The sequence below is a fragment of the Mobula hypostoma genome, chromosome 21 (assembly GCF_963921235.1).
Source record: "Mobula hypostoma chromosome 21, sMobHyp1.1, whole genome shotgun sequence".
NCBI lineage: Eukaryota > Metazoa > Chordata > Chondrichthyes > Myliobatiformes > Myliobatidae > Mobula > Mobula hypostoma.
Window position 1 is genome coordinate 3,827,799 of NC_086117.1, and position 25,322 is coordinate 3,853,120.

A 25,322-nucleotide genomic window follows, 5' to 3' on the forward strand; every position below is an offset into this window, starting at 1 on the left:
TTGTTGTGTTGTGTTGCTCTGTTGTGAGAATTATGGGCATACTATGTTGGTGCCAGAATGTATGGCGACTCTTTAGGCCGTGCCCCCATCACTTCGTTAGGCAATGTTGGTTGCTAATGCAAATGACACATTTCATTGTATTTCGACGTACATGTGAAAAGTAAATTTGAAAGTGACTGAGGAGGGTTTAATTGAGGTATAAAAAGGTACGGAAGTTTTTGACTGGGTGAGCTGAGTTAGCAGACAGATCAATAAACAAGGTACAGAATCATTGTCAAAAAGATTATAGAGCAGTTGAAGAAAAGTTAAAGGAGGGATGGGGCTCTGGAACACCATACCCGAAAGTATGGTGAAGACACAAGTCCTTACTATATGATACAAGCATCTGAAGTCATGTGGACCATTGACTAAACACCAACAGAAATGGAATGAAGCTGAATATTTTATTTTTACTTTCATGGTAATATTACAAAACAAAGAGTCTCCTTTTAGGCATTACATTTCCATAATTGTACAAAGATTGTGAAAAATCAAGGTTTGCACACTGAATATTTGAAATCTTTCAGAGCTGTACTTAAACAAAAGACAGACAAAGTGCTGGAGGAACTCAGTAAGTCGGTCGGCATCTAAGGAGGGGATTAAATAGTTGATGTAGTAAGAAGCTGGGAGGTGGTAGGTGAACAAGGTAAAGGGATGATATTCCATCTAGGTAGCCTTGAATCTGATGGCACAAACATAGATTTCTCTAACTTCCAGTAATTTCTCCCTTTTCCTTCCTTCTCTCTTTTTCAATTTCTCATCTGGTTCCCCTCTCACCACTTCTCTTCTCACCTTCCATCACCTCCCTCTGGTTCCTCTCTCCTTCCCTTTCTCCTATGGTCCACTCTCTTCTCTTGTTAGATTCTTTCATCTTCAGCTCTTTGCCTCTTCCACAGCTTTTCATTTCACCCTCCCTCCTCCTTCCCCACCTGGTCTCACCCATCACCTACCAGCTTGCTCTCCTTACCCTCCCTCCCACCTTTTTCTGGCTTCTGGCTCCTTTCTTTTCAATCCTGATGAAGGGTATTAGCTTGAAACATCCACAGATGCCGCTTGGCCTGCTGAGTTCCTCCATCATTTAAAGATTAAAGATTAGCTTCATTTGTGACATGTACATTGAAACACCGAATCATACAGTGATGTGCATCGTTTGTGTCAATGACCAACACAGTCCGAGGATGTGCTGGGGCAGCCTGCGAATGTCACCATTCTTCTAGTGCATGCTCACAACTTACTAACCCAAACCAGTACGTCTTCGGAAGGTAGCAGGAAACCAGAGCACCCAGAGAAATGCCCCTCCCCCACCCGATTTAACACTCACCTAATCACAGAACAATTTACAATGACCAATTAACCTACTAATAGGTAAATCTCTGGACTGTGGGCAACTGGAACACCCGAAAGAAACCCATACATTCCAGGGGGAGGAAGTACAAACTCCTTACAGAGGATACTGAGATTCCAGCATCCCGAGCTGAAACACGCCACCATGATTCCCTAAGCTTTTCGGTTTCTGCAGTATTTCTCATGCTTAAACAAACAGCTTGTTTTTAAAAGTGCCTATAGTTTAGAAACAAAAAAAAGTGCTATATTTTATCAAAGTGCTACCTCTGCTGCATTCATGGAATTATACTATTTTGGATCCACCAATAATTAAACATATATCAAAAGAAGATTAAATATACACATAACTTTAACTGTATCCATGAACTACCAATGCGTAAGTAATTTTACACATTCACTCACCTCAGGGAAACTTGTCATATTTACTAAAATGAGTTGAGGTGATTTCATGGAGATTTGTCCCAAGTGGTTTAATGGGAATTTTCCACTGCTGGTTGTAACTGTTATATGATCCAAAGCACCTGAAGAAAAGAAAATGGAAGTCTTCAACAAATAAGCTGACGTGCAGCATATTTTCAGTGAGATGTATTCACATCCTGAAGAGTGCTTCCTCATGCTTAGACTGGAGTGTAGCCTGCCGAGCTTGCGAAACCTTTGTCCCAACATACATAGTGAAACATGGACAGGAATTATCTTTGGTTGCCAGTGCTACACATCAAGCACTGACTGCACTGCCTTCCTGACTGTGAGAGCTGTGCATCTATTTTCTGTCTGTCGGAGCCATGTTTCAATTTGCTACCTCTATTATATACTGTTCTGCGTTGATTGTGGCAATCTGTCATGTGGGTCGGGGCGGGTAGAACCCCATAAGAACATAAGAAATAGGAGCAGGAATAGGCCATCTGGCCTGTCGAGCCTACTCCACTATTCAATAAGATCATGGCTGATCTGGCCATGGACTCATCTCCACCTACCTGCCTTTTCCCCATAACCCTTAATTCCCCTACTATGCAAAAATCTATCCAACCTCGTCATAAATATATTTACTGAGGTAGCCTCCACTGCTTCATTGGGCAGAGAATTCCACAGGTTCACCACTCACTGGGAAAAGTAGTTTTTTTTCATCTCCATCCTAAATCTACACCCCTGAATCTTGAGATTATGTCCCTCAGTTCTAGTCTCACCTACCAGTGGAAACAACTTTCCTGCCTCTATCTTGTCTATCCCTTTCATAGACTAACCTCCTCATCTCTGGAATCAACCTGGTGAAGCTCCTCTGCACTGCCTCCAAAGCCAGTACATCCTTCCTCAAGCAAGGAGACCAGAACTGCACGCAGTACTCCAGATGTGGACTCACCAGTACCCTGTACGGTTGCAGCATAACCTCCCTGCTCTTAAATTCAATCCCACTAGCAATGAAGGCCAACATTCCATTTGCCTTCTTGATAGCCTGCTGCACCTGCAAACCAACCTTTTGTGATTCATGCACAAGCACTCTCAAGTCCCTCTGCACAGATAAGTACAGTTACATAGTCACGCTTGGGGTTAGTCAATTGTTTAATCTCACGGAAAGGGGTTGAGCCACCGGACCACTAATTGGAATATTAATTGGAACTTTATTAAATTGCTTAAATATGTAGGAAACACTAATACTGATATCACTAACCAGACCACTTATTTGGGATAACTCTTAACGAACAAAAGCCTAATCAAAAAAATAGCTGGGATTCCTTTTGTTTATTTAGGACCCTATGCCACTTTATTGGTACAGGAGACTGTTGCCCAGTAGTTTCTAACTAGCATCAGTTGTGTGCACTTGTGTGGCTGTTAGAGACTACACCATGCTTAGAGCGAACTGTTTTTAAAATAACTTCAGTAGCATGTGCTTGGTTATATTATCCATTTGGGCCAACGGACTCCAATTCAACAAGATTTTGATCATTTTGATTTTTATTTTGGCTTTATGCAGGAGGACTTTGAAGGGAGTTCAATATCTGCACAAGGTGTCTGAACAGATTTACAGTCACTCAAAAGAACACGGCAGCGTACACTGGATGAATTCTTTTGTTGATAAGTATTAAGAATTGATACAGTTTTATAGTACTGTAGTAGTATTGATAGTGTTCTAATTTGTTCTGCATTTAATTGAAATACTTAATTTGTTACTCGATTAAATAGTCTTTTTTTTATACTTTTTTAATTATTTCCATGAAACTTTGGCTAATTGGGACAGTCGCTTAATTGGGCCAAAATGTACCGATCCTTATGTGGCCTAATTAACTAGAATCCACTGTAATAATGAATAAATAATACTGAGAACATAAGCTGTAAGATCCTTGAAAGTAAGTCCATAGATTTGTTCAGTGATCATTTCAAAGTTGAGGTGAGTGAAGTTATCCACTTTGATTCAGGGATCCAGATGATTGAGGGGTAATGATTGTTCCTGAACCTGGTGGTGTGGGACCTGAGGCACCTAAACCTCCTTCCCAATGGCAGCAGTGAGAAGATGGTGGAGTATAACAAGGGTCAGTTACTATACCCTGTTTAGCACTTGTGACCTTCCTGCCATCAGAAAGGAGGTACAGAGTTCCAGGTCCCATACCACCAAAATCAGGAACAGCTACCACCCCTCAACCAGAGGAATAAACAGTAGACGTTTCAGACCAAGACCCTTCATCAGGACTGGAAAGGAAGGGGAAGATGCCAGAATAAAAAGGTTGTGGAGGGGGGTAGAGGAGGGGGGGGGGAGAGCTAGAGGTGATGGGTGAAACTACGTGGGTGGGAAAGGTAAAGGGCCGGAGAAGTACGAAGCTGAGAGGAGAGGAGAGTGGACAATGGGAGAAAGAGAAAAAGGAGGGGAACCAGGGGGAGGTGATAAGCAGGTAAGGAGAAGAGGTAAGAGTCGGGAATAGAAGAAGAGGGAAAGGGGAGGGAAAATAATTACAAGGAGAAATCAATGCTCATATCATCAGATTGGAGATTCTGCAGACACTGGAAATCCGGAGAAACTCACACAAAATGCTTGACAAACTCGGCAGATCAGGCAGCATTATGGAGAGGAATAAACAGTTGACTTTTCAAGCTGAGCTGCTTCATCAGGACTGACCCGTTGAGTTCCTCTAGTATTTTATGTGTGTTACGAGAGAAGAAATAACTTCAATAATGGGGCAACTCAATCTCACAAATTTTGCAGTACAGTTCAACCAATAAATTTTAGGTTAGTACTTCTAAACAGTGACAATGAATAAAAAAGAACAACTCCTTAAATAATAGCAAGAAGATTTAATAAATTCCTTGATATTTAGAAGAGAATTGAACTGCTTTTTTTTTGTAAATGTTTTCAGGACAACGGGATCTTGTTTTTGCCCTCGGATGCTGTTACCTGTCAACCTACATGGAGAACCAATCCATCACATCTGCAAACACTTCAGCTAGACGGTTTTGACATGTGCCTCTTACAAAAGCCATTTACAGGAAGCTATTAGCAAAAATGGATTCTTCCTGGTCAAGACCACGGTGAAGAGGGGCTACAAAAGGTCAAACAGGGCAACAGAAGTCAAATGTAGCTCAGCCGAAGCACGGTGAGCCACTCAGGATAAATGTGAACTTTATAAGCGAGCAAAATATCAGAAACTGGCCATCTTTAACTTGGGAAAGATGAACAACATTTTTTTCTAAAAGTTGGTGTTTGAATGTCTACTTTTACAATATATACTGTTAAGACACGGTAAGTGCTAAATTTCCCATATAAATTTCAAAGTGTAATTTTCTGTGAGAGTTTCCTGTTTCGGATTACTCCTCTATAAGACTGTCTCTCTGTGCTGCACTTTCTCTGTAACTGTAACACTACACTTTGAGCAAAACACACAGAAAAAAGATGAAGGAACTCAGCAGATCAGGCAGCATCTACAGAGGGGAATAAACGGGCGATGTTTCAGGCCAATACCCTTCATCAAATATTGATGTCTATTCCCTTCCATAGATGCTGCCTGATTTGCTGAGGTCCTCCAGCCTTTGTATGAGTTGCTCTGGATTTCTCAGCATCTGCAGAAGCTCTTGTGTTTATGAATCTGTACTCTGTTCTTGTTTTCCGTTATACTCCCTCAAAGCACTGTTGTAATAAAATGATCTGTATGGACGGTACGCAAGACAAGTTTCTATTTATTTATTTTTATTTAGAGATACAGCGCAGAACAAACCCTTCTGGCCCAACAAGCTGCATCGCCCAGCAACCGCCAATTTAACACTAACCTAATCACAGAACAATTTACAATGACCAATTAACCTACTAACCAGTACGTTTTTGGAATATGGGAGGAAACTAGAGCACCTGGAGTAAACACAAGCACATCAAGGGAAGAACATACAAGTTTCTTACAGCTGGCATCAGAACTCTGACACCCAAAGCTATAAAAGCACTGCGCTTACTGCTATGCTATCGTCACACTGCAGTGTACCTCGGTACACATGCCTATAATAAACTAACTTATACAATCAAGAATAAAAATATTGAAATATAGTATTGGTAATTTTTATGATTTTAGAGAAGAGCAGAAAGGTTTTGCCCCATTTTTTCATAGAAGAATCAGTACATCACCCTCCTGTAACGGCTTTGTAAAAGGTTAAATATTACAAATAGCAACCTAGGTTAAAAGTGAAAATAAATGGAACATCTTCATCACAGAAATTGAGCTATGGTCCCCAAACAAGCATTTCTGGAAACCATTAGAGTTTCACACCACAGAATCTTTTAAATATAAAGTTGTCTAATTACCCATCTTGACATTTGAGCTGCTGCCACTCAGTGAAAGAAGGTAATGAAATTTAACCAGGGGGCAGATTTCAGGAAATCTAGCAGCACTTAATTCAGGCACTTGACCGGAAAAACAGTGTTGCATCAGCAAACGACCAGCCTGACAAATGCACAGTAGTGCGAATGAAGGTCAATTTTGCCAAACAAAATGAGTGATTACTCGAGCAGTGATTTAGGTATTGGGTACATTGTGGGGAGCCCAATCAGCTTGTTGGATAATGAATAAAAATAAGTAAAATTGAGGTCAACTTACTGCAGCATTTTATGTCTCTTATGATTTTGATGAGGACATTCTGAACACATTGTAATGGGTACTTTCACCATAGCAGCAAAGAGCCGCTTAAGAATTGTCTGGTAAATGTTAAATGCACTTTGATGGACAAGCTACATCACACTGTGGGACAGAAACTACACTGCGGTGGACAGGAGAACTCTACAGCACGTAGTTAAAACTGTCCAATGCAACACTGGCACCTGCCGACCCGCCATCAAGGACATATATACAGAAAGGTGGCAGAAAAAGGCCAGCAAAATATCATGAAGGATCCCACCCACCCTGATCATGGACTGTTTATCCCACTCACAACAGGGAGAAGGCTACGTAGCATCCAACCCAGGACTACCAGACTCAAAAAAAGTAACTTTCCCCAAATGGTCAGGGTGATCAACACCTCCAGTCATTAACACACCCCACCGTCACTCATACCACAAGACCATAAGACACAGACCATTTGGCCCATCACAACTGCTCTGCCTTTCTATCATGGCTGATTTATTATCCCTCTGAATTCCATCCTCCTCACCTTCTCCCAATAACCTTTGACACACTGACTAATCAAGAACCCATCAACCTCTGTTTTAAATATCCCCAGTGACTTCACCTCTACGGCCGTCTATCATATGAATTCCATAGCTTCACTACATTGTGGCACCCACTTCTACGTCCTGGTTAATCTGATGAGGGAAGTACTGATTGGCAAAAACAAAACCCTGGGTGAGCTGTGGAAGGCATGAAATTATTCTGCTGAATGAAAAATTAGTCACAACAAAGAAATACAGCACAACTAAGGCCATAATGAAACATGCACCATTTCCAAAACCTCTAGGTCTTCTCAACTGTTTCTTTCTGTAAAGCAGGAGCTGTACTATGATACACCGTGTGTAGAAGATAGAACACAGAACACTACAACACAGGAACAGGCCCTGCAGCCCACAGTCTTATGCCAAACCAAGAAAATTAGTAATCAAATGGCCAGCTAATCTCTTCTGCCTACACAATGTCCGTATGCTTCCATTTTCCTCACCTTCATGTGCCTATCTGAACATCTCTTAAATGTCCCTAATGTATCTGTCTCTACCACCACCCCAGGCAGTGCATTCCAGGCACCCACCACTCTTGCCCCTCACATCTCCTTTGAAATTACCCCCCTCATCTTAAATGTATGCTCTCGGGTGATAGACACTTCAACCCTGGGAAAAAGATACTGTCGGTCTACTCTATTTACACCTCTCATGATCTTATAAACCTCTATCAGATCTCCACTCAGTCTCTGCTGCTCCAGAAAAAACAACCCAAATTTGCACATAGAGTATATGGAGAAAGCTTACCTGGAGAGGTTCTTATGCTCAGACTCTTCCCATAGTCATCTTTAAGATTCTCTACGATTTCCAACATATTTTGTTTTAATTCATTTAGGTTGATAATGTCCTCCACTAAAGCAGCATTGATGTTCACTCGAGGTCCTGCGTGTCCTTTGGATTTCACTGCAATTGACAATCAGTAAGTGTTAAGGTAACTTCCCGATGGCCAGTGCCAAGCCCGGCTGTGAAAGGAGGGTGAGGCTCAGGTTTAGCAAGCCCATCCCATAAAATCCTAGAGCTACAGAAACACCAACAGAAGCTGCAAAGACCTCTTCCCTGGGAGAGCAAGGATCCTCGCCTGGAAGATGTCTGAAGTCATATAATGAAAGTAGACGACACAGGGCTGACTAACCTTCTATTGGCCCAGGACAGGGCTCTGACATGGGCTTAGGAAGAATTGTTAAGGTTCACCACTCCCTAGTTACAACAGGGACTGAAGCTAATGCAAGTTCATTCACAAATTACCTGTAAAGAGTTGAAGATGGTTAACTTTGTAAATGCAGCTACATCAGAATCAGGTTTACTATCACTAACATAAGTAGTGAAATGTGTTATTTATTTAAAGATACAGCACAAAACAACCCTTCTGGCCTAACGAGTTGTGCCACCCAACAACCAACCTATTTAACACTGGTCTCATCACAAGACAATTTACAATGACCAATTAATCTACTAATCAGTATGTCTTTGGACTATGGGAGAAAACCAGAGCACCTGAAAGAAACCCATACAGTTTGCAAGAACTTACAAACTCTTTACAGCCAGCAGCAGAATTGAACTCTGACGCTCTGAGCTGTAATATCCTCGCGCTAACCACTATGCTATCGCAGTAACAATACAGTGCAAAATATAAACTATACTATATTTTATATTTAATATACAATCAATTATAATAAATATAGATTATATGCAGTGGTGCTAGAAAGTTTGTGAACCTTGTAGAATTTTCTCTATTTCTGCCCAAATATGACCTAAAATGTGATCAGATCTTCAAGCATGTCCTAAAACTAGATAAAGAGAACCCGATTAAATAAATAACACAAAAACATGATACTTGTTCATTTATTTATTGAGAAAAATTACCCAATATTACATCTATTTGTTGCAAAAAGAATGAGAATCTTTGCTTTCAGTAACTGGTGTGACCCTCCCCCCCCCCCCACCCCGGTACAGCGATAACTTCAACTAAACGTTTCCGGTGATGTTGATCAGTCCTGCACATCGGCTCGGAGGAATTTTAGGCCATTCCCACTTACAAAGCTGCTTCAACTCTGGGATGTTGGTGGGCTTCCTTGGATGAACTGCTTGCATCAGGTGCCTTCCACGACATTTCTATAGCATTAAGGCGAGGACCTTGACTCAGCCATTCCAAAACATGAATTCACAAACAAGAGAAAATCTGCAGACGCTGGAAATCCAAGCAACACACACAAAATGCTGGGTGTACTCAGCAGGCCAGGCAGTATCAGTGGAAAAGAGTACAGTCGATATTTCGGGCCAAGACCCTTCAGCAGGACTGGAGAAGTTCTGCTGAAGGGTCTCAGCCCAAAACATCGACTGTACTCTTTTCCATAGATGTTGCCTGGCCTGCTGAATTCTTCCAGCATTTTGTGTGCGTTGCCAAAACATGATTTTTCTTCTTTTTAAACCATTCTGTTGTTGATTTACTCTTGTCTTTCCATCACTGTCTTGTTGCATTATCCAAATTCTAATAAGCTTCAGGTGACGGATTGCTACCCCAGCATTCTCCTGTAAAATGTCTTGAAACAATTTTGAATTTATTGTTCCCTCAAAGATTGCAAGCTGTGCAGGCCCTGAGGCAGCAAAGCAGCCCCAAACCATGAAGCTCCTTCCACCGTGCTTCACTGTTGGGGTGAGGTTTTGCTGTTGGTGTGCAGTGCCCTTTTTCCTCCAAATATAGCAGTGTACATTTCTGCCAAGAAGTTCAACTTTTGTCTTATCTGTCTACAGAAATTTGTCCCAGAAGTGTTGTAGAATATCCAGGTGGTCTTTTGGAAACTTGAGATGGTCAGTAATGTTTTTTTTTGGAGATCAGTGGTTTCCTCCGTGGTGTCCTTCCATGAATGGCATTCCTGTTCAGTGTCTTTCTTATAGTGGACACATGAACAGAGACTTTAGCAAGCTCTAGAGATTTCTGCAAGTCTTTTGCTGTTACCCTTGTGTTCTTTTTCACCTCCTTCAGCATTGCAAGTTGTGCTCTTGGTGTGATCTTTGACGATGCCTACTTGTAGGGAGAGTAGCAACAGCCCCGAGTTTCCTCCATTTATAGATAATTTCTCTTACTGTGGACTGATGAACACTCAGGTCTTTAGAAATGCTTTTGTAGCCTTTTCCAGCTTCATGCATCGCTACAATTCTTCTAAGCTCCTCTGAAAGTTGTTTTGATCGAGGCACGGTGCACATAAACAGATCTTTCTTGAGAAGCGCAGGCTCTGTCAGTAACCTGACTTTGTGTGTCTTTTTTATAGGGCAGGGCACCTCTACAACCCAGCTCCAATCTCATCTTCTTGATTGAAACACCTGACTCCAAATAGTTTTTGTAGAAGGCATTACCACAGACTTTTTCCAACAAATACATGTAATATTGGATCATTTTTCTCAATAAATAAGTGAACAAGTATAATTTTTTTTGTGTTACTTATTTAATTGGGTTCTCTTTATCTAGTTTTAGGGCTTATGTGAAGATCTGATCATATTTTAGGCCATAGTTATACAGAAACAGAGAAAGTTCTACATGATTCACAAACTGTCTAGCACCACTGTAAATAAATGCATAGTGCAAAAAAAGACAGCAAAAAAATAGTGAGAAAGCGTTTATGCGTTCATTCAGAAATCAGATTGCGAAAGGGAGTTCCGTCTTTTTCTGTCAGCACTATAAAGGAGCTGCAGTAAAGGATATTTCAACCGTTGATTTTTATTTAGAGATACAACATATTATTACAACATATTTCACCCAACAGGCCCATGCTGCCAGTTAAACTACTAACCCACAGCTCTTTGGAACATGGGAGGAGACTGGAGCACCTGGAGGAGAGGATCCACATTCCACACAGACAGCAGTGGGAATTGACCCATGTTACTGACACAATAATAGCATTACACTAACTGCTACACTACCATCCCTCACTTAGTATTTCCGTTCAGATTTCTTTGCACTACTTCAGAGTACACTACTATCTTTGCACAACTCTGTTGTGTTGTGTCGTCACTATATTTAATTATTACCTTGTATACCTGCTTACTCTGTTAGCTTCACGTGAATGAGGCATTTCATTACACCTTGTGTATATGACAACATACTAAACTTATAAACGGGGTGGCATGGTTAACATAACACTATTACTGCACCACTGACCTGGTTTCAATTCTGTCACCGTCTGTGAGGAGATTAAATATTCTGTCACATTGTGGATTTCCTCTGGGTGGTACGGTTTCCTTGAACATTCCAAGGATGTATGGCTGTGGCCTGGTAGGTTAACTGGTTACGAGGATATATTGGGCAGCAGGGGCTCACTGGGCCGCAGGGCCCGTTACCATGTTGGGTCTCTAAATAAGTAATTAAAATTAAGTATGAAGTTCTCTTATCCGCTAATTCTCAAAATCACTCATTGAAATGTGCTTATAGTTTAAGAAATCAAAATCTTCTCCAAACTTTCTGGTACAAACATTCACATTTGATGGTCACATCTGGCTGAATGGATTTGCTGCTGATTTTTGTAATCAGTTGTTTGCACATTAAGGATCACCTTTATTTATCATATACATTTACACGTATTAATATAAACAAACACACACACACACACACACACAGAGTCAGTGAGTCAGTTTAGTGGTAGATGCCAAAATAGAATCCATTTGTATTATTCTTAATTAAAATAGGTCTTAGGAGAGAATTTCCAAAACTGTTAATATTTTAAACATAATATAGACAACTAGACAACAGGGTGACCTGTTGACCCATTCCTGAATGCTATTGGAAGAACCACGCGTAGCGAAGCAAATATAGCTCCTCGCAAACACGAGGAAATCTGCAGATGCTGGAAATTCAAACAACTCTGATGTGTGTTGCTCAAATATAGCTCCCCCTCGTTTAACGAAGGACACTTTTGATGGCATCATTTCTGGCTTATCTGCCATCCAGGACATCTCAAATGTCCTCTTTCTTTAAGGATCGTGGTTTCCCTTCTGCCATCATCAATGATGCCCTCACCCACATCTCCTCCATTTCCCGCACTTCGGCCCTCACCCCATCCTCCTGTCACCACAACAGGGACAGAGTTTCCCTTGTCTTCACCTACCACCCCACCAGCCTCCGGATCCAGCATATTATCCTCCGCAACTTCCGCCACCTTCAACAGGACCCTACTACTAAACACATCTTTCCCTCTCCACTCCTCTGCTTTCCGCAGGGATTGTTCCTTCCATGACTCCCTGGTCCACACGTCCCTCCCCACGGATCTCCCACCCGGTACTTATTCCTGTAAACATAAGTGTTACACCTGTCCCTACCCCACCTCTCTTGCCACCATTCAGGGCCCCAAGCAGTCCTTCCAGGTGAGGCAACACTTCACTTGTGAGTCTGTTGGGGTCATCTATTGCATCCGGTGCTCCCGGTGCGGCCTCCTCTACATCGGTGAAACCTGACGCAGATCTGGAGACCGCTTCATCGAGCACCTCCGCTCCATCCGCCACAACAGACAGGACCTCACGGTTGTCACCCACTTCAACTCTGCTTCACATTCCCATTCAGATATGTCCATACATGGCCTCCTCTACTGCCAGGATGAGGTTAAACTCAGGTTGGAGGAGCAACACCTCATATACCGTCTGGGTAGTCTCCAGCCCCTGGGCTTGAACATTGAATTCTCCAACTTCCAGTAATTCCCTCCCCCTCCCTTCCCCCATCCCTCTTTCACTCTGCCCCCTCCTCCAGCTGCCTATCACCTCCCCAATGGTTCCACCTCCTTCTACTACCCATTGTGCTTTCCCCTATTCTTTCTTCACCTTTCCTGCCTATCCCCTCCCAGCTTCTGGTTTTTCACCTGGCACCTACCAGCCTTCTCCTTCCCACCCTCCCCCACCTCCTTCATAGGGCGTCTGCCTCCTCCCTCTTCAGTCCTGACGAAGGGTTCCGGCCCAAAACGTTGACTGATCATTTTCACGGATGCTGCCCGACCTGCTGAGTTCCCCAGTGTGTTGTGAGCGTTGCTCTGCCACCCTTGTGCCTCTTGTTGTCATTCTGCAGCCCTTTCATCCCCCGTCTCTTCATCTCTTCTGCTGTTTGTTGTTTGTCTCTGATCCTGGAGACGTGCATGCCTCTCCTCCTCTGTCTCTTCTTCTCTCATCTTTTTTTGTCCTGACTCTTTGATCCTGGAGTCGTGCGACCCTGGCCTCATCCGACTCTTGTTCTCTCCCTCTCCTTGCCACTTCCTGACGATGTGGCATAATTAGGCTCTTGACCATATTGTCCCCCTTTCCTTTCCACGTGGCATAATTAGGCTCTTGACCATATTGTCCCCCTTTCCTTTCCACGTGGCATAATTAGGTTCTTGACCATATTGTCCCCCTTTCCTTTCCACGTGGCATAATTAGGCTCTTGACCATATTGTCCCCCTTTCCTTTCCACGTGGCATAATTAGGTTCTTGACCATATTGTCCCCCTTTCCTTTCCACGTGGCATAATTAGGCTCTTGACCATATTGTCCCCCTTTCCTTTCCACGTGGCATAATTAGGTTCTTGACCATATTGTCCCCCTTCCCTTTCCACGTGGCATAATTAGGCTCTTGACCATATTGTCCCCCCTTCCTTTCCACGTGGCATAATTAGGCTGACCTTTTTTTTTAACCCTAATGCTGGATAAAAGATACGAAGCAGTAACACCAAAGGATGCTGATTATTCTTGATGATGTGGTTGGCGCTCTCCTAAATGGATGTGATATGGTCACCTCTGTCCTTTGACTGCAGCAAAGGGTTTTATGGGTGTCTCAAAGTACGTCATTACAATAAGATTTAATTATCTCTTATTGGTGGGTGGCAGTTAGATCTGTCCCAATCCTGCACATGCTGATAGTGATTAGCAGAATGTGACCCCTTGAAATAGAACTGCCCTGCCCTTTTGCTCTGGTAGGTGTCGCTGCTGAGGCTGGCCGTGCACATGCGTCGGGCTGTTGCATTCCGATTTCCATGATGGCCAATTGGGTCTCGGGTTAAAAGGGAGCCTGTTTACTTTGGCGAATGAGCAATTTCATACAAATATATAACACTGAACTTTGCCTGCATTCTGTAAGTTAGCGCATTTTAATTCGATTTAGCCAAAAAAAAGTGCCGTTGTAATGCATCGTTCACGCTAATTGGAGGTCACAGACAGAGCATGAGAGTTCTAGTAGTATATAGATTTAAACTTCACTCTAACTAGCTGATCTACAAAACTAAGTCCTCCGGGTAATTTTCCATTTATAATATTATAAACATTGCAAGAGTAGACATTACATGTGCATGTGTTTTCGAGAAGCAGGCAAACATTCTTTCTACTCGTACAGATTAGGTGAGAAAGGGAGTATTAATGCAGAGTTACCTTTGGTCTTTTTGGTGGCAAGTAGTCGGCTCGGAGTTACGCACAGGGCCTCACACTGCCTGCAGAGAGCCGGGTGGCTGACTCGACGCTGGACTGCTGATTGTACAAGGGGTGGACAACACTTGTAGACCCTTGGTCCTAGCTGACATATCCACCGCAGTGTAAATGACATTGTGCAGTGAACCGATTTTAACTGTTACCTGGAGTACAGCAGAAAAACAAGACAGAAAACCCTTCAGCAGTTTGCCAGCATGGATTACAATTAGATTTTCCTCACACTCACTAATTTCTTAGACTTTAAGACATCAGTCTACTGCAAGACACATGAAAACAACTTCTTTTTCAACACTTTCCAATATTCAAAGTCAAAATACACTTTCTTATTTCATACCAGGTTTCTTTAATAACACACAATGTCAAATCCATTCTCTTTGTATTTCTAACAATCTAACAGTCAGAAGAGCAAGCCACTGGGAGAGGTTAGTAAAAACAACAGAAAGGACCACCAGGATCTCCCTCTCCCCCACTTGTGACATTTCAAGATTCAAAGTACATTTATCGTCAAAGCATGCACGCAGTATACAACTCTAAGAGATTCGTCTTCTCACAGAATGCCACAAAACAAAGAAAGAAAACCATGGAACCCATTCAAAGAGAAACATTAAATCCCCAAAGCGCAAAAAAAGAGAACAAGTCACACAAATGGAAAAAAACAAGCGAAAGACACAGAGTATAAAACAAACCACAAATCATTGAAATCATTCAGGTATATTCAGTTCAGCTAGTTCAGTTCAATCTAGCTGTGTCATTCATTAACTTCAGGTCGCACAGCCAGTCTGCCCTGATCAAAATCGCAGAAAACAGCAATAAAAAAGAGCAACCAGAAACCAGAAACCAGAAACACATCATAAGTTAACTGGCAGCGTTATAGGAGAAGGACCTGAAGTATTGTTGAGGATCCTTACCACCCATCCCACAATCTTTTTGACCCACTACCGTCAGGTAGGAGGTATAGGAACACCAGGACTAGGACTGCCAGACCAGAGCAGCGTAGTTGTCTTAGTCTATTATTAAAAGTGCCCCTCTGTTCAGCCAAGGTAGTATGCAAAGGGTGTGAAAACATTTTCTAGAATTACCAAGATTTTCCAGAGTCCTTTGTTCTACCTCAGCCTCCAATATGTCCAGTTAGATTCTGAAACAGAGTCAGCCTTTCCAATCAGTTTATTGAGGTTGCTTATTGAGCATGTTGATGCCATTGCCCCAGCACAACACCGCATAGAAAATTGCAGTGGTGACAACAGACTGGTAGGACGTGTGAAGGAGAGACCTGCAAACTCCAAAGGACCTCAGTCTCCTCAGGAAGTAGAGGCAGCTCTGGCCCTTCTTGTACACTGCCTCTGTGTTGGTGCTCCATTCAAGTCTGTCATCCAAGTGCACCCCCAGGTACTTGTAGGTCCTCACCACATCCACATCCTCACCATCAATAGTAACAGACAGCAATCCAAGTTTAGTCTTCCTAAAGTTCACCACCATCTCCTTTGTATAACTGATGTTGAGATACAGATGATTCAGCTTGCACCATTTGATAAAGTCCTCCACCAGGGCCCAGTATTCATCCTCCCTTTATACACCCAACTACTGCTGAGTACATCAGAGAATTTCTGCAGATGACAGGACTTGGTGTTTTATCTGAAGTATACAGGGTAAGCAGGAAAGGAGCCAATACAGTCCCCTATTGAGCCCCAGTATGTAGCCATGTCTGACACACAGCTCTGAAGCTGCACAAACTGTGGTCTGCCTGTTAGGTAGTCCATTCTCCAGGATACAACGCAAGTGGCAACCTGCATTGAGAAGAGCTTTTCCCCCAGCAATAGGGGCTGTATGGTATTGAAGGCACTTGAGAAATAAAAAAAACATCATCCTCACAGTGCTGCCTTGCTTATCCGAATGGGAGTAGGCTCTGTTGGCAGGTAGACGATAGCGTCATTGACTCCAACGTGCTCCTGGTAAGAAAACTGCAGGGAATTGGGGGTGGGAGGTGAGCCAAAACCAGCCTCTCTAGACTCTTCATGATGTGTGAATTCAGGGTCACTGGATGGTAGTCATTTAAGACTTTTGGCTGATCTTTCTTGGGTACTGGGACCCCACATGTTTTCCACACAGTTGAGACCCTTTCCAGGCTGAGACTCAGATTGAAAATGTACTGGAGAACTCTACACAGCTGTTCAGCACACTCCATCCGGTCCCAATGCTTTGCCGTGTCTGAGATTCCCCAGGGTCTTTCTCACCTGCTCAGTGGTGAGGGTGAGTCCATGGAGTTGGTGGAAGGTGGGGACTGGGGGAGGTGAAGATTGGGGCAATAGCAGTTGGAATGTGGAGGTGTGGATGGTAGGTGCAGGGCAAGGAGGGATGTAGACAGTGGTAGTCTGTGTTGTTCATCCACATGTTGAACTGGAGGAGGGAGGAGGGGAGGTGTTCATGCTGAGAGAGTATTAAGTGCTTCGGCACCTGGACTGGTGTGCTGAGGGGTGTGAACAGGTGGGCAATTGTCAAACCCGCTGAAGAATTGGTTGAACTCATCAGCCCATTCACAGGCACAATCAGAGGCTCTGCAGCCAGGCTGATTGAAGCTGGTGATGTTGTTCATGCCTCTCCACACCTCCTGTGTGCTACTCTGACCAAGCCTGTTCTCCAGCTCTCTCCTGTATTCCTCTTTAGCCACCTCGATTGTCTCCTTTCAATTCCTCCCAGTCTCCTGATCTAAAGCTCTCTTTCTGAGGTTACAAAGAGCCCTTAGATCACTGTGACCCATGGTTTGTTGTTAGAGAAGCAGCGAACAGTCCTTGATGGTATTACAGTGGCGACACAGAAGCTGATGTAGCCAGTGATGCAATCAGTAAGTCTGTTAATGTCCTCCCCATATGGTTCACAAAGCACATTGCAGTCAGTAACCTCAAAGCAACCCTTTAAAGCCTTGATGTTCTCTGGAGACCATTTCTTTACTGTCTTGGTGGTAGCTAGCTGTTGTTGTATTTAAGGTTTATACAAGGGCATGAGGTGAACCAGGTTGTGATCTGATCTTCCAAATGGGGAGAGCACTGTGGAGCTGTATGCATCTTTAATATTCGCATACAGGAGATCTAGCTACCCAGTGAAAGACTGTCCAGCATGGATATAATGTATCCCAGATAGAATGTAGTTAATTTCACTCTGTTCCATGCACCTTAAAAGCAATTTTCACAACAGAATAGGGTCAAGGGTCTAAATGATTCCAGTCTTCATACAAACCATACCAGTGGCCTCTGAGAGACAGCTTGCCACTATATCTAAGACCATAAGAGATAGGAGCAGAATTAGGATATTCATCCCATCAAGTCTGCTCCCCCATTCCACCATGGCTGATTTATTATCCCTTTCAACCCCATTCTCCTCATAACCTTTGATGCCCTCACTAATTAAGAACCTATTCACCTCTGCTTTAAATCTAGCCAATGACTTGACCGCACAGTCATCTGTGGCAATGAATTCCACAGATTCACCAGCCTCTGGCTAAATAAACTCCTCCTCATCTCTGTTCTAAAGGGATGTCCTTCTATTCTGGGCCGGGACTCCCTGACCATTCTCTCCACATCCACTCTTTCTACAACAGCTTGCACTGTATGGGGTTTTTAGACATTGGATTTAAACAGCTGAAATTCCTCATTTTATGTGGGACTTTTAAAGCAGAAAGGGGAAGCATATATCCATCAGCGCAGACTTGTTTTTGATGCTAGTCTCACTATAGATGTAGGATACCAGCTAATTCAGCAAAATTGACTGTCTGATTTTCAGCAACATTTAAGGTCATGGTTATAAAACTTTCACCTACTTAAAGGTCAAAAACTAATATTGATTCAAGATTAGATTTATTCGTCCAATGAAGACCAATTCATAACTACCATGCTCAGTCCCAAGCCTGGCTGAGAAAGGTGGAGGGGTGAGCATGTGACTAGCAACTCCATCCTGTAAAAACCTAGAGCTACAGAAATGCCAGCAGAAACTCCAAAGACCTCATCCCTGGGAGAAGGAGGGAACACCAAGAAGCTGGGCCACCCCTGGGAAAACTTGGAAGACTAGCCCAGGACAGAGGACTCTGGCAACCTATGCCCAGTCAGGTCAATGGGCTTAAGAAGAAGACAACACCAGTTCATACATTGATGTTATTAAAAGCTATGTGTGAACTGAACGGCAAATATTCCACTCTGGGGTGGCATTTCTTATATATCAGGTTGAGAGTTCAAAAGTTAATATTCAGGCTCATCATTATGGACCCTCACCATAGAGGACACGCATGTTTCTCATTGCTACCATCACAGAGGAGGTAGAGGAGCCTGAAGATACACATTCAACATTTTAGTGATAGTTTCTTCCCCTCTGCCATCAAATTTCTGAACAGACCAGAAACACTACCTCACTTTTTATACTACATTTCTTATTGTAGCTTATAGTAACTTTTATGTATCACAATGCACTGCTGCCACAAAACAACAAATTTCATGACACGTCAGTAATAAAAAAAAAACTAATTCTGGCACCACGAACTATTTATACTCCCCTGTTAACCTGCCAATAAATCTCAGTTACTCCATTTTCTTATTCCCTAATTTGTATTCATGCTAATCTACCAAAGTTATTAATATCAAGGATCTTGATTTAATTCAGTCATGTAGTCTGGTTATCACATGGCTAATTGCAAAAAGCTACCTTTATACAAATGAGCAATTTGTATTGCTTACATTAGAGATAATAAACAGCTCTTGAGGTGCATTCAGTATTGTAGAATGCTTCCCGCTGCCCTAAGGGTATATGAAAGTTCTGAAGAAATACAGTGGATTCTGGTTAATTGGGCCATCGGTTAATATGGGTAGCCATTTATTTGGGACAGCTCTTGATGAAACAAAAACTAATTAAGAAAATAGTTGGGATTCTCTTTGTTTATTTAGGACAAAAGACTGTTGTCCAGCTGTTTCTAACTAGTGTCAGCCACGTGCACTTGTATGGCTGTTGTACACTATACCATACTTTGATCGAAAAGTTTATAAATAGCATCAGTAGTGTGCATTTATGTTCAAAAGGCAGTGATTTTTGATACTGATAGTTGGTGAGAAATAAGCAGTAAGACAATTCAGAACTGTTTTGCTCACAATAGTTTCAAGCATTTAAGATGCCAGAAACAGCCAGGAGTGAAAATGAAACATCACTACTTCAACAAATTAGGAACTATAAAGAATTAAGGTATCCACAACCATCTGGGATGTTACAATGAAAATGAATATGGAGGATGCAATCTTCAAAAGCATTGTATGAACATAGTCTGCACTAGGTATCTGCATTGATTTTGTTCATTTACAATCAAAACAACACTGCAGTGTACACTGGATGAATTCCTCCATTTATAATAGCATTTTATAGTACTGCAGTACTATTGGTAGTATTTTAATTTGTTCCGTATTTCATTTAAATACAAAGTTTGTTACTTAGTTAAGTAGTAGTCTGTCTTTTTTATACTTCCTTAAAACCTATCTCCATGAAGTTTCGGCTAATTGGTGTAACCAGTTAATTGAGCCAAAATGTACTTTTCCCAATGTGTCCAATTATCCGAAATCCGATCAACTGGTTTTTTGATTGACTAGCTACTCAGCAGCAAGGAATGGTGTTGATATATTAAAACAAGAATCAATTAAGAGAGAATCTACTTTAGTGCTCACTACACTATTAAACATAAGCAGAAATAGGGTATTTCGCCCCTCAAACCTACTTGGCATTCAGTCAAGATCAGCCCAATCACCTCTGAGGGAAAATGATTGTGCAGATGTGAAGTGCTTCATGTCCTGGCTGAGCCAGGATCAGAGAGCATAGACTAGGAATACAAGCAGGTCACTTTAGAACAGAGATGAAAAGGAATTGCTTTAGGAAGACAGTGGTGAATGTGTGGGATTCATTGCTGCAGATGGCCATGGAGGCCAAGCCATTGGGTATATTTAAAGCAGAGGTTGATAAGTTCTTGATCAGAAAGGGTGTCAAAGATTAGAAGTGAATGAAGAATAGGGTCGAGAGATAATAAATCAGCTATGATTGAATGATGGCACAGACTGAATGGGCTGAGTGGTCTCATTCTCCTCCTATGGCTTAGGTTTCCACTGGTGGGAGAGTCTCAAATCAGTCGATGTGGATATAAGCTAAGTGGGCAGTAATTTAGACGTACTGGAATGTCTTCTTACAGAGGGTGCTGAATCTCTGTAATTCTCTACCCTGGAGTGCTGTGGAGGCTTGATCACAGGATGTACACAAGCAGGAGGGAGATAGGTTTCTGAAGAATTGGGGAATGATAGTCTATGTGGAACTGGTGAACAGCAGTTGAAACCTGGGATGGACCTGCCCCAAAATCAGCATGGTTGGTTCAAGGAGCCAGGTGGTCTCCAGCCACTCCTTTCTTCTGGTGTTTTCCCATTCACATAGAGACCATCTACCTGAGTTCAACCAGGTGTCAGGTTCAGCATGGATGTATCTTCTGCTGAAACATTTGGGGCTGAGTCCTGCCTTATTCACTTGGTCTATGTTTTATCCTGGTCAGCTTAACTTCAATATCAAAGAAAATTTATTGTCAAAGTGAGCATGTCATCATACATTACCTCAAGATTTCTTCTCTTGCATTTACAGAATATTAAAGGAATAAAATAGAATTTACAAAAACCTATACATTATAATGAGAAACTAATGTGCAAAGGACAAAATTGTGCAAATAAAAAATATAATACTGAGATGAGTTGCGGAGTCCTTGAAAGTGAATCTGTAGGTTATGGACTCAGTTCAGTGTTGTGGTGAGTGAAGTTATCCATGCTGGTTCAGGGGCCTGATGGTTTACGGATACTAACTGTCTCTGAACCTGATGGTGTGGGACCCAAGGCTCCCATACCTACCCAATGGTAGTAACAGTAGTGCTGACCCTATCAGGGACTCAGCAAGAGTATCATATTGGGTGGCCGGATGGAGATACATCTGTACCAGATGGGGTCACCCATCTTGTAAAGACACTACCCAGAAGGCGGCAATGGCAAACCACTTCTGTAGAAAACTTTGCCAAGAATGAACATGGTCACCTACATCATACAACAGGGCTCATAATGATGTTGATAAGAGTATCAGACAGCACTGTGTTGGTTTCATTGGCCTCATCCCCATAGTCAGGAGATGGTATCACAGTTTGAGGAGTGACGCACTTGTGGCTATATTTCATTAAGAGTCTGAGAGATTTTGTATGTCACCAAAGACTAGGAAATTGCTACAGATGTACAGAATATGGAGAACATTCTCACTGGTTACATCACCATCTAGTATGGTGATGCCTCGAAAAGGCAGCACGCATCACCAAGGACCTCTATCAACCAGGTCGTGCCCTCTTCTCATTGCTATCATCAAGAGGTAGTACAAGAGCCTGAAGACACAACCCTCAATGTTTTAGGGACAGTTTCTTCCCTCCACCATCAGATTTCTGAACGGACAATGAACCCATGGACACTACTTCACTATTTTAGCTCAATTTTTACACTACTTATGATTTTTTTAAAGATATTTTTCATATTTCTTACAATTTATAGTATATTCTTCTGTGTTGCACTGTACTGCTGCTGCAAAACATCAAGTTTCGTGAATTTGTCTGTGATAATAAACCTAATTCTGATTCTGTCTGGGTGCCAGATGAGGGGTCTCACCCGACTTCAGACTGCCCCTCTTTGGCATGGATGTCACATCTGCCTTGGCTTCAGAGTCTAGGCACAACCTTCTGAAAATGCTTCCAGGGTTGGATGGGCATGGACTTGCATGTGATTGGCTCGGGTTACAATTTAGTCACTGAGCAGATCTTTAGGGGAACAATCCTTTACCAGTTCTCTGCCATTCTGCACGCGGCTACCAGGAGGCAGATATGAGTGACCCGGGCCATCTCTTTCATGAAAAAAGAAATCTATTTCTACTCCTATCCTTCAGTATTATAGGCAATCAGAGGCCAGGAGCTCACCAGGTGGGAAATGTATTCCAGCCACTGTGGTTAATAGGTTGACACACTGACGAAACAGTGTGATACAAAACTATTTTAGAAGAACTATTTCAATTTTAATATTAACTCATTTGAATAAAAGCTTCATCTCACACAGATCACTCCCCAATCAATATCAGCTTCATTGTAACCTCTGGAACCTGATTTTAACTTACCGCACCATAGAAAATTATATGCAAAGTTTTAACTAAAAACCTTTCTAAATACCTTCAAGTACAGAAGCAATCATGTACAGAGTGCTTGAGGAACAAATGAGATGCACATTTTAATGTTTCCTTCCCTTTATTCATAATGGTTTATTCAAATCATTTCATGTGTTTTTTTTTTAACTATTTTTGTAATTCCACCTACTGTATGGTTGGACTTTTAATGCTACTTTAGAGCACATATGCTGTGTAATAGTATTTTTCAGTAAATCACCAAAAGAATAGCCCAATTGTGGGGCATCGGCATTAAGGATTTAAGGCTCATTAACAATCTTAATTCCCAATGAAATCGGTAATTATTGTATTCGTGCAGCTGCATATTTAACCCTTTCTTCCTGAAACTGGATTCTCAAAGGCAGCCAGCACTGTTATTTCTAACTTAATCATTATTCTAGTCATCTGCAATTAGAATTTGTGCAGTAACTCCATTCTGGAAGCAACTCTTTTTACATCTCTGGTCTTAATGTTACTGTGCAATTTCCTCCTGTAAATTAAAGTGATAGGTGGCTTGTGATGAATAAGGTTACAACTTAGCTCCACAATATGCAACTGTATTTTCCAACTCTAAAATTAAGTATAGCTAGAAACTTAACTAGGTATTAGAAGACATTGGGCAAATTTTGCTCACAGATTTCCTTTTAAACAAAGACTTTTCTCAAGTCTCACCTAGTAATTCATCTTTCTTTCACCTTCTGATATCTCTCTTCTCTTTCCAAGATTGCCGTCAGGCAGTCTGCCTTTTTGCTTGAGACAATCACCAGAAGACCAATCCAAGGTAATATGTTTATAGACATTCTCAGTATTCCCAAAAAGGGCTCCAGGCTCCAATCACCATGGTGACATATTCACAGATGTTGTAAGTATTCCTGAAAAAGGCTCCAGGCTCCAGTCACCAAGATGATATGTTTATGGATATTCTCAGTATTCCCAAGAAAGGCTCTGGGCTCCAGTCACCAAGGTGATATGTTTATGGATGTTCTCAGTATTCCCAAGAAAGGCTCCGGGCTCCAGTCACCAAGATGATATGTTTATGGATGTTCTCAGTATTCCTGAGAAAGACTCTGGGCTCCAGTCACCAAGGAGATACGTTTATGGAAGTTCTCAGTATTTCCGAAAAAGGCTCTGGGCTCCAGTCACCACCTGCCAACATTGTTGTTGTGAACAAGAATTTGTAGAGTAGCAAATCATAGCTTCACATTCTATCATTCTAAGGCAAGATGTGAGGACTTTGTAAAACATCTAATAACTTGTATCATGGCCTCCAAAGCAAAAGAACACAAAAGGCTGCAGACAGTGGTAGACCACATCCAGTCCATCATGCGCAGAGACATTCGTCTATCACAGGCAAAGCCCTTTCCACTGTTGAGCACATTTACAAGGAGTGCTGCACAAGAAAGCATTATCCATCAAGGATGTCCACCATCTAGGCTATATTCTCTTCTCACTACCACCGGAAGGAGGTACCGGAGCTTTAGGTCCAACACCACCAAATTCAGGAACAATTATTACCCTCCAACCATCAAGCTCCTAAACTGGTGTGGATAACATCAATCACCATTACATTGAACTAATTCTAGACTTACAGACCAACTTTCAGAGACTCTATGACTCATGCTCACAGTATTATTTTTATTTGCAGTTTGTCTGCTTTTGCAAAGCCTTTCGTTTTTTTTTGTAATATTCTATGATATTCCTTTTTTCCTGTAAATGCCTGCAAGAAAATTAATCTCAAGGTAACATATACATACGTTGATAATAAATGTATTTTGAACGCTTTCTGAAGCATTAATGATCCCCATCACCCAGGACATGCCCGTTTCTCAGTGCTACATCAAGGAGGTGGTACAGGAACTCGAAGACGCACACTCAATGCTTTATGAGCAAATTCTTCCCCACCACGATCAGATTTCTGAATGGACAATGAACTCATGTACACTACCTCACTATTTCTTTTGCTCTCTTTTTGCACTACTTAGTCAATATAATTTTTAAAAGTTGTATTTCTTACTGTAATTTAGTTTTTTTAAAAATTATATGTACATCCATGCTCACAATATTCTACAGACGTGCAGTACAGCGCATCATATCAAGCTGCATCACTGCTTGGTATAGAAATTGCACTGCAGCAGACAAGGCTTGACAACAGTGGTCCCCAACCCCTGGGCCGCGGACCGATACCGGGCCACGAAGCATGCAGGGGTGCAGCGGTAGCATTTATGTGCCCGGCGGCACCTAATTTATTTCGGCTTTTCTCTTAAAGATGTGCTGGGTGCGTTCTGGCTACCGCTGCACCCCTGCATGCTTCGTGGCCCGGTATCAGTCCATGGCCCAGAGGTTGGGGACCACTGCTCTACAACACATCACTGACACCAGACTATCCGCCACCAAGGACATATACAGAAAGGTGTCAGAAAAGGGCCAGTAACATCATGAAGGGTCCCACACACCCTGCTCATGGACTGTTCATCCCTCTGCCTTCAAACAGAGGGCTACGTAGCATCCACACCAGGACCACCAGACACAAAAAGTTTTTTTCCCCAAGCGGTAAGCTAGATCAACACCTCCACCATCACCTCTTGTACTGCCTC

The 25,322-nt window shown here is 42.2% G+C and overlaps 1 protein-coding gene across 3 annotated transcripts in view; it reads right to left on the reverse strand.

Moving 5' to 3' along the window:
- mrrf (mitochondrial ribosome recycling factor) overlaps positions 1 to 25,322 on the reverse strand; it is a 67,600-nt gene that overhangs the window by 38,139 nt on the left and 4,139 nt on the right. For 2 of the 3 annotated variants that reach the window (XM_063073320.1, XM_063073321.1), the window contains exons 2-4: positions 14,434 to 14,633; positions 7,805 to 7,960; positions 1,786 to 1,904 (exon numbers count right to left, since the gene is read on the reverse strand). In XM_063073320.1, the coding sequence (XP_062929390.1) occupies positions 1,786 to 1,904; positions 7,805 to 7,960; positions 14,434 to 14,605 (447 nt within the window). In that variant the 5' untranslated portion in view covers positions 14,606 to 14,633. Of the gene's footprint in view, positions 1 to 1,785; positions 1,905 to 7,804; positions 7,961 to 14,433; positions 14,634 to 15,176; positions 15,198 to 25,322 lie in introns of those variants that run through there. The other variant, XM_063073322.1, reaches the window with a different exon arrangement.